The sequence below is a fragment of the Homarus americanus genome, unplaced genomic scaffold (genome assembly GCF_018991925.1).
Source record: "Homarus americanus isolate GMGI-L3 unplaced genomic scaffold, GMGI_Hamer_2.0 scaffold25483, whole genome shotgun sequence".
NCBI lineage: Eukaryota > Metazoa > Arthropoda > Malacostraca > Decapoda > Nephropidae > Homarus > Homarus americanus.
This window is the reverse complement of record NW_024726235.1, coordinates 6845390-6856604: the sequence shown is the minus strand read 5'-3', so window position 1 is coordinate 6856604 and position 11215 is coordinate 6845390. Positions and strand designations below refer to the sequence as shown.

Sequence of the window (11215 nt, the reverse complement as noted above, 5' to 3'; positions counted from 1 at the left end):
TGTGCAAATGCCAAGTTGTTAGTATAGCTTTCATTAGTGAAGACTCTTTAAGAGATGATAGGTATGTGATATAAATACAAAAATCCTTTTTCACACATTAATTCTGACACTGCAAGTACACTTCTGTAGCCTGAGCCACACTTTTATGCTTAGGTAGCTAAACTTCACTAGTTGCTTGTTGCATGCTAAGGTGAAGAACATCTGCTTACAGATCTGTGCCCTACCCCAGTGATGACAGCATCTCTCTGGTTAGCTTACGTCTGGACAGTCCTCCTCGCAAGGCCAGGTAGGTATGGCTTGTGAAGATTCTTCTCAGCTATTTGCAGTAAGCTACCATTTTATGTACAGTTCCTTTCGCTAGTGCATTTACAGAGCCTTTTAGGTTTTGTGTTTGTTTATATTTGACAGAAGGAAACACAATAGTAATCATACTATGGAATCAAAGTAAAACAATATTAAAACAAATATCTCAATGTAATGATTTGTGGAATGTTTGTGAGACAAGCCCCTGTAATGCAATCGTGAAGGGGACTGTACATACATTTTTACTTTTAATCATGGTATACTGCACAGTATAATTGTCTGCTGCTATTTCTGAGTGCATTACTGTACCAGTAAAATACAGTATTGTACTGTAAACATCCATTGCTTTTTATCAGTATGAACATATTTTGTATGTTATTTCTTTAACCATTAAAGAACATTGATAAATAAAGGTTTGTCTTTTTTGTATGATTTGCAGTGATGCATATGGTTATAAGATTAATTTCTTTTTAGCAGTGCAATATTAGATTTTATTTTGAGCAATAGACAGTATACTGCAGGTATTGTTGCTCTAGACAGGACATGTCATATTACAGGGCTCGTGTAAAACCTCCCCCTCGACGAAAGACACTGACTAAGCTGCAGAGTCATCAGCGTAGACGACGAGGTGGTTCTGCATCTTCTAGTGATGGGGAATCCCCTCCGCGAAAACCTACCAAGCACCACCAAAAGGACATTGCTGCACCAACCCGCCGCCGGGGAAACAGTCTTAGTAGGCTTGAGCGAAACACCAATCAACCAGGAATTTGTAAGTGTATTTTCTTCTATAGCTCATTAGAAGGGTTTTGATAAGTTATCATATCAATGAATATTTAATCACTGTTTCCTATAGAGATGTACGATTTAATTCTTCATTGGGACTTCAAGTAAAAGTAACATTACAGTGAGGTCCCACTTAATGAGTAATATGCATTCTTGAAAAAGTGCTCCTTAGGGAAATTAATATTTAACAAGACCAATTTTCCCATAAGATCCCATGTTAAAGGCAGATATGTGTTTTAACCCCCAAAAAATTTACCCTCAAACCTAACCTAACTACAGTACAGTGGTCCCTTGATTAAAGAACAGTCCAATTAACGAAATTTCGGTTAACGAATTAGGTCCCATAAGGATTTTCAATTCCACTAACGAACAAAACTTTGATTAACGAAAGCCTTACGAGAAATACCGTATGCTTTGTTGTGCGCATTAGCTTATTGTCTAGTCCACCAATTCAGTAATTGGTTCTATGTTTACATTCGTTTCGAGTGGAGTAAATATCAAGAAAGTTGTGCTCTTTAATATTTTTGCATTTTTTATATTAAAATTATTGGTCATTCTAATTTAGTTAACATATTGATAATATATACAGTACAGGGAACAGTTTTTCTGTGGCAATCAGCTGATTGAATCACCCACCAATGCTTCTGAGTTTAACTTTGTTTACAGTGGAGTGGACATCCAGTTTGTTGGTTTCTTGAATATTTTTGCATTTTTACATTAAAATTATTGGTCATTCTGAAATTTAGTTCACTTATTGATAGTATACAGTGCAGAAATTATTATGAAACATGAAGAAGGCATTAGAACCAATGCATTCTGTAAAGAATATGGCATGTCATCATTGACTGCCTCTACAATCAGCTGTTTGATATGTAAACAAAGCTGCCGGGAATACGACATACACACCTCAAAGTAAGTTAAAATATAGTATTCTATTGTTTTTATTTATTATTATACAGTACAGTACTGTATTTAGTTTATATTTAATGTTTTGTTAATTCTATTACTGGTATACAGTACTTTGTATGTATACTTTTTCTGTGAGTTGTAACCAATTATCCAATATTCCATTGAAATAATAGATTTGGTTAACGAACTACTCTGTGGAACCAATTGTGTTTGTTAACCGAGGGACACCTCTGTGTGTGTGTGTGTGTGGATCAAATTTCCAAATCAAATTTCCAAAATTATTAATGAAGGAGAGAAAATCAATAAAATAATTTAGGTTAATAACCAGATACAGTACTCAACAGTAATATCCCCATTAGTTGGAATAATTGGTGCAGAGTGGTTCCAGGGTTGAGAGATTTCCAGGTATGGAGAAAAATTTCTCATCCCCGGAATTTTTCCGGGTACTGTACAGTGATCCCTCGGTTAACGAGCGCCTCGGTTAACGAGTTACCTCCCATAAGATTCTTAACTTCGGTTAACGAGCAATCCCTCGATTAACGAGTTTCTTACGAGCTGACCTCAACATGTTTTCGCTTGCACTTGGCGGTCAACCAGCTGTAGTATTAGTCCGCCAATACAGTAATCAGTTCTAGGGCTTAAATTCCTTACTATTTTAGTAAATATTAAGAAGTTTATACTATTCAATAATTTTAAAAGTTTAATATTAAATTTTTTAGTCATTTTAACACTTATTGAACATAATTGAAGGTAAAATCACTAGTTTGTGGCGCGCCATCCAGCCTTTTAACACACCAAAGAAGCGTTAGTCTCTCTCTGTTTTCAGTGGATGTAACATCTTGCTTGAGGCTCTCTTCAATTAAATGCTTTTTTTCTGTGTTTCCAAGCAAGTTATTGGTCATTTTGAAATATATTTTACATATTGACAATATATAGCGCAGTGCAGTGTTATTCTTTATTTACAGCTAGTTTAAACTTAAAAAATCACATGTTGACATTGTTTGAATACAGCATGGGGCCTAAGAGAACAAGAAAAGCGATTTCAATGCAAACCAAGCAGGAAATTATAAAAAAAAACATGAAGAAGGCATTAGAACTAATGCGCTATGCAAAGAATATGGCATGTCGACATCAACTGTGTCAACAATTCTTGCACAGAAAGACAAATTTAAAGAAGTGAAAGTGAGACAAATCTACCAGAGTGTTTAAAAGTAGATCCCTAATTGCAGAAACTGAGAGGTTACTTCTCATCTGGATTAGGGAAAAACAGATGAAAGGTGATTCAGTTTCTACTGAATTCATTTGTGAAAGAGCCAGGGAGATTTACGAACATTTAAAGACAGATCAACCTGGTTCTTCAGGCACAGAATTTGAAGATTTTCGGGCCAGCAAAGGCTGGTTCGAAAAATTTAAGAAAAGAAGTGACATTTTCAGTGTTGTTAGGCACAGTCTCTCCTCGACTTACAACGGGGTTCCATCCCGACAACCAGGTCGTAAGTCGAAAATGCGAAAATAATACATAGAAATTCTAAAATGGGTGTCTCTTTTTCTTGTCAGCACCATGAGAACTCTCACTTTTACGCTGCCAGCCATTTTAAAGGGAATTACAAACGAAAATTTTGTCAGTACACAGCGCGATCACTAACGTCGGTACTAGAAAAAATTTAATTTGAAAAATATTTTATACGACCACGGCGGTCATATGTCCGGGTTGTTGTAAGTCGAGGTGTACCTGTACTGTAAACATACTTATTTCCAATCCAGTTAGTTATTACAATTAATTCCAGCCTTTAATATTAGTTTCTTGAGTCTAGCACAATGGTCTAATAATCACATTATACTCAAGCAATGTTAAAATTCATATTTTCTAGGGACATCGGGTAATACAAATGGTGGAGGACGACGGCAAAGTATTCCGGGACGTAAAGGTCGACCTAAGTCACCTGATATGTGTGGCCAGGTAGGGTTTGCTTTACACTACTGAGCTCCAAAATACAAAGCAACAATATCCATCTACTCATGGGTCTCTGCAAGGCCCTAGTATCTTTCGTTCCACATGAAGCTGAGAGATACCTTATATAAAATGGCAAACATACAAAATATAATTTTACTTTTGTTTCGGTATGTAAATAAAATGTATAATTATATACAGTATTTAATTTTAGAGATGGTCCTGTTAAATGATCATCATTGACATGAAATGTTAATGCGGAAAGCTGCCCTTAATTGACTCGTGAAACTGCTCTGTCTTGTACTGTTACTATCTTTGACATGATTTGGTCTGTTGACACCTTACAATAGGATAAATAAATAATGTTTTACAACCATAACCTATTGAGAATGGAATTCAGTCAATGGATGAGGTAGGTATGAAAGTGTTAACAGGCGAGTGTTTTATACAGAAGCCCAAAGTTATGATAATACTTATCTAGAAAGATGCAATTCCTATAAAAGTTTATGTGCCATAAGTTTTCATAATTCTAAATTTCCTTTTAAATTCATATACCTGTATTCCACCAACTACTGATAATTATCACTAAAGTTACTGGCTTCCGCAGAACAACTGGTGTATAAATTACAGTATAAAGGTTATTGGAAAGTAAATTATTATTACCCAATTTTCTTTGTTACTCACTAATCTACAAGAGTAGAAGATTTTTAAATTTTTAAATTCTAGTCCTTTACCACAAAGGGGATTCTGACCTTGTCAGTTTTGTTAATATATTTTTAATGTACTGAAAGTTAATTTCCAATACAGTATATATAATTTGTTATTGCAAAATGTCAAATATGTACCATAATAAACAAAATGTAGAATAATTTTACTTTTATTTATATTTTGCATTAGAGTGAATACCAACAGCTCCATTTAACTGTACAGGTTGCCCATGTTTATGGCAACTTCACAACAAATTGAAGAAAGGGATGTGCAGGCAAGTGATTTAACCTTTCACTCTAAATTTTGTTTTTACTGGGCTTAAGTTTGTATACAGTATATGCACTTAGAACTTTTATATTAAGATATTTATTCTACAGTACTAAAGGACTTTGCTTCTTCTTCTTGTATTACTAAATGGAGCCCCCAAAGCATCCTTTAAGTTCTTCTAGAAGTACAGTCTGCGCGGAATGTGAGATCGTGTGCTGAAAAAATATTGATATTTACGATTATGTTATATAAATAAAGTCAAGTAACACTTACCATTTCAATTAATACATTGTAGTGTTTCCTCTGCGCTTCAGACAGTCTTTTAGCCTTCGAGGAACACTGTCAGCAAGGTTTTGCAAGAGGTCAGGTGGCAAGTTAGCCCAGGTATCTTTGATGGCTGCCTCTAGCTTCGGGATTGATGATGTGTCAGCGTCGCGCAGACGACGCTTAACAATGGACCACAAATTTTCTATTGGGTTAAGATCTGGGCTACTGCCAGGCCAGTCATTAAAGAAAGGTACCTCACAGTCTTTGAGCCACTGTATGACACTTTTAGCAGTGTGGCATGGGGCACCGTCCTGCATGAAAAGGCTTGCCTTAGCTTTATCAAATGATTCAGGTAAGAAATCACTGAGCAGTTCAAGATAGTTGTACTGATTCATCAACTGGTTCTTAGGGAGGATTACGAGTTCACCAACACCATAATACGTAAAGGAAGCCCAAACCATAAGCGAGGCAGGGTGCTTAACAGTCTTTACAGTGTACTGTGGGAGGTGTGCATCTGAGTGGGGCGGGCGGTACACCCTCCCACCACTACTCCCAGTCACAGAAAACGTAGCCTCGTCGGACCACAATACACTTTTCCATTACTCTAAATCCCACATTTCATATATCTTGCAAAATTTCACTCTATTTTCCTTCTGTCTCTTTGTCAACAGAGGTTTACGGCGGGCACGAAAGCTCTTAAATCCCAGGTCATCGTGCAGGGCTTGTTGAACACAACGTAACGAGACGTGACTCAAAAGAAGGGGGGTTTCTCTCTTTCACTTCACGTGAGGGATTGGACCGATCTTGTCGAGAAATAACCCTAAGTGTCCGTGGAGACAATAATTTAGGCCTACCAGACTTAGGTAATGGAGCTGGTAACTCGTCCTATCCAAGGTCACGGAAACGTTTGACAAGATTTTGAACAACTCGTAATGCCACACCAGTCTGAGCCGAAATTTCTCCCAGTACATGGTTTCCTTTGTACAATACAATCACTGCTGCAATATCGTCTCTTGTAGTAACCCTCGTGGACATCTCTGATGGCCACTATGTCGGGTTAATGCACCTTAAACTAGACAAAACATGGCCACATGGCGCGGGAACCCGCACAATAAATCTTCCCCTCACAGTTGCCAGAGGCGCACTGACTACAAGCCGTGATGTGTTCTCAGTTGCCAAATGTCACCACTTGCCAGCAAACCAAGCGTTTTGACATCTCGCATCTCAGGACAGCCTTCACAACATGTGATCTTATTTTCGCGAGAACTTAGTTCGTCGGCCCTATCGCGATTCAATATTCTGCGCAGACTGTAAAGAACTCTTTACAACTGAGAAGTATTGAAAATGGATCAAACAGGTACAGTAAATACTCTGATAACAATGGTTCAACCAACAACTTTTCATATTTAAAACCCTAGTTAATTCAGGACCCAATTCAATTTACGTTCTTATTTCATTCGTATTTACGACCAAAATAAAATAAAATAAAATTTTCATATAAATAATAATTAAATCCTGATACATATACAGTATAGTCTGGATTTACGCATTCAATTGAACCCGTGGAGGTCCGCGTAAAACGAGAAATGCGTAAACAGAACATATAGGATTAATTGAAATAGATTGGGCCGACTCCCAAACTCCACTTTTCTGACACAATACGTACCTTGTAGTAAAAATAACAACAAATTTTATGATGGTATTGATACACACATAATATCTAAATAAAAAACTACAAATCTAAAGGTGTTTAACACTTACGTTAGTAGAAGAGATGGGTCGGCACACGTGGATGGCGGCTGGTTCCGAGGTAGAGGGCAGGTTAGTGGCCCTCTGGTGAATCACTTTCACTACTCGCAGAGGTTTGCAGGGCCTCCTTGACAAACCCTTCAAAGTCCATATCTTCACTCTCACTATCACTGACTTGGGCTGGCTGTGGTGGGTTGCGGGTGAAGAAGTCCGTAATACTACGTTGACAACTAGCATTGATGTTGTCGTGATAAATCTAGACATATGGCTCCATAATTTTCAACAGAAGGTTATTAGACACTTCATACCGATGATTGACTGGGTCTTTGTCAAGGACGAGCTTGATTTTCTCCCCCAACTCATTGATTTCCTTCACATAACCATGGCTTGGTCCAGGTAATTCAAGGTTTTTCTCGGGTGGTGGGGGTTCAGCGGAAGCCATTGTGAGGGGAATAGCGGGCACAAGAGAGAACTGTATACGCGGACTGAGAACAATGAGACTGGCCCGGCTAGGTCAGCGACTTCTGGTGGCAGGGCATGTCATGTTGCATTAGACCAATCACAGCTAGTGCGGAGGGAATGCGTGGGTGTTAAAGATGCGTGGCCCAATCACAGTCTGTTATGTCATATGACGTCAGCGATAACGTAAGAGCGACCTAATGCACACAATGCCCGCGCCGCTTCCCGCGTAAATGATGCAATGACCAGCGTAATTCAAAATTTTCATTCTGGCAAGGTGCCGCGTAAATCACCAAACGCGTAAACAAAATCCGCATAAATGCAGACTATACTGTATATATACAGTATAGTCTCGATTTATGCGGATTTGGTTTACGCGTTTGGTCATTTACACAGCACCTTGCCAGACCGACAACTTTTATTTACACGGTCATTCCATTATTTACGCGGGAAGCAGCGCGGGCAGGGTGCGCACAAGGTCGTCCAGTCAACAAAACATTACCGAGTTCTTCACTCGCCACCCACCACAGCCGGCCCAAGTCAGTGATAGTGAAGATATGGACTTTGAGGGGTTTGACAAAGAGGCCCTGCAAGCCTCTGTGGTGGATAGTGATACAGGTGATTCAAGTGATACAGGTGAGGGCCAATGATCTGCCCTCTGCCTCGGAACCAACCGCCCATCCCCGTGTGCCCAGCCATCTCTTCTTCTAACGTAAATGTTAAAAAACCTAATATTATTGATATTTCTCTTAAATATTAGTTGTGTGTGCATACCATCATAAAATTAAGATGTTATTTTTACTACAACGTACGAATTGTGTCGGAAAAAGTGTAGTTTGGTGGTCGGCCCAGTCTGTATTTCAATTAATCCCGTACGTCCTGTTCAATTGACCGCGTAAATGAAGACTATACTGCATATGCAAGTAAATCACTGTGGGTGCGCGTGATCCAGGTATATGCTGATAACCACAAAGAAAGAAGAAAACACGAAGTTCCCAAAAGCTTTCATGTAATTCACATCTTCGGGGGTGAGTACAGACTAAGGAGAAGTACAAAACAAGGTATATATATACAGAGGAGGGTGAGATCAAGTCCACAATGGTCAGGTATTAGGTAATGACCCTACTAATCTTCAAAAAGCACCGCAGCAGTCGGTAGTCAGGTCAGAGGGTAAGCTGACCTAACCTTCTCACCTGGTTACAAATCTTCTTAATTACGAAATTATCCAGTTTGTACATACCATTACTCAAATTCATGTTGACTGATTCGGTATGTTTAATGAGACTAGATTCTATAATGTTCCTACTGTCAATTGAGTTACAAGGTAATATTGAGGAGGCATTATCCCAGTCAATGCAATGCTTATTATCCCTCAAATGAACAAACAGAGCCTTGGATTCCTGGCCTGTCCTAACACTATATTTATGTTGTTTAAGTCTAGTTACAAGATCTTTACCTGTCTGGCCTAAGTAAAACATATTACATTCCTTGCAAGGAACCTTATAAATGCAGCCACCTGTATTGTTGGGGGAGTTCTTGATTAACATTTGTTTAACAGTGCATGAGTTTTTAAATGCCACATTGACGTTCCAGGCTTTTAGTTGTAAAGGAATTTGAGAGACATTTTTGTGAAATGGTAATACTAAGAGATTCTTATGGTCATGGGTGGGCTTGGGATCGGTTTTATAGAAAGATTTCTTAGTAATGTTAAGGCATTTGTCTATGAAAGATCTGGGGTACTTAAGGTTCAAGCCAATATTATAGATGTACAGTCATGCGCCGGTTAACGTCCTAGATACGTTCTTGGAAACGTGACGTTAACCGAAATGGACGTCGACCGATCATCACAAACTTTTTATTTATACTTGTACTTACGTGTATGTGGATTACTATATACGTACATATACACTTTTACTCTTAAATCACAACTGTAGTGTGATACAGGTGATTAATTTTTATCTCTTGTGCAAAATACATGATGTTTATATTAAAATTATTCACTGTTTTACAAGGATTCCAGCAACGCTGGGCAGTTGGGGGAGAAGAAGGGACCGAGCGAGGGGGCTTGGAGGGAGGGGAGGTAGTACGTTTGACAGTTGGCACCGGCCCAAGGTCTAATGCGTGTACCTGTATATTTATCAGTTCTTAAGTGACTAAGCTTCTCTCTTATAAAAAGCCAGTGACATGACTTGGGTGAATTTAATTAACATTGTTGGGATTCTTGTAAGATACTGATTAATTTGAATATAAACATGCTATAATTTGCACTAGACATAACAATTTTAGTACCGTAATCAAATTAGTACATGTGCACTCCAGCTTTGCACTAAGGTCATTTATTTCTTTTACGTTTCTTTTAGTATGGTGTGTGCATGTAAATGGATGAAAATAAATGAAGAAATTGATGTAAATATACCCAAAAATGCAGTTGAAAAAATTTATATTATAAATGTACTACAGTACTGTACACTAATGTGCAACAATTTTTATCTCTTAAGCAAAATATATGACATTTATATTCAAATTATTGGCTGTCTTGCAAGGATTCCAGCAATGCAAATTATAATCTCTTAACTTTAGTCTGAGATATTATATAAGATAAAAACTGTAAGCCTAAATAAACCCCCGGCTGAGCAGATTAGGGAGGGAGGGAGGGAAAGCGAGGGGTGGGGGGGGTTGAGGTGATAAGTTTGAGCTGAAGGTCTCTGTGTGTTTATTTAACAGTCCTACTAAGCTACTTTCATTTTAAAATGCCAGTGATATGACCCAGGAGAACATAATTAACATAACTGGGATTCTTGTAAGATACTGATTTACTTGAATATAAACATTTTGTAATTCGCACTAGACATAACAATTTTAGTACCGTAATCAAATTAGTACATGTGCACTCCAGCTTTGCACTAAGGTCATTTATTATTTTACGTTTCTTTTAGTATGGTGCGTGCATGTAAATGGATGAAAATAAATGAAGAAATTTATGTAAATCTACCCAAAAATATAGTTGAAAAACTTTTTATAAAATGTACTACAGTATTGTACACTAATGTACAACATTTTATATATATATATATATATATATATATATATATATATATATATATATATATATATATATATATATATATATATATATATATATATATATATATATATATATATATATATATATATATAATTTTTGTTCATTTGCCATTCATATTTCAATAGCATTTACTTTAAAACATTAACCACTTTAGTAAATAAATATGAACCAGCACAGAAACGGTGAATAAAAAATGGAAAAGTCAAAGAACATATGGCATCACGAAAATTGTGACCAAGTCCCAGGTTGCTGATCTGACTTTCTGCCTCTTTACACACAAATGCAGGGTCTCAATTATTTCTCTTACTATTGACAACATACATATGTATATTGTTTCTCACTCTTGATTTTTTTTTCATTTTTGCATTTCTTTATGGTTCTTTATTATTATTATACATACATATTACATATCATTACATTATTACCCTCCAGGCCCCATGTAGGTAAAAAAAAGGGGTCAGGGATCGGGCGGCATCTGAAAGCTCTGTAAATCTAGGTTTGCTTATATATTCAGTAGTATATATATATATATATATATATATATATATATATATATATATATATATATATATATATATATATACAGTATATATATATATATATATATATATATATATATATATATATATATATATATATATATATATATATATATATATATATATATATATATATATATATATACACACACAGTTTTACCCCGCTAACGCTTTCACTTAACGCTGCCAAGATAT

The 11215-nt window shown here is 36.7% G+C and overlaps 1 protein-coding gene across 1 annotated transcript; it reads left to right on the top strand.

Annotated features, from left to right (window-relative positions):
- Positions 1-211: 211 nt before the first annotated feature.
- LOC121865491 lies at positions 212-4815 on the top strand (the record flags this gene model as incomplete). The annotated part of the gene is given in 3 exon segments (XM_042364986.1): positions 212-286; positions 861-1072; positions 3867-4815. Coding segments are annotated over 3 exon segments (400 nt in total), but the record flags the coding sequence as incomplete, so codon positions are not given.
- Between the last annotated feature and the right edge of the window lie 6400 nt (positions 4816-11215).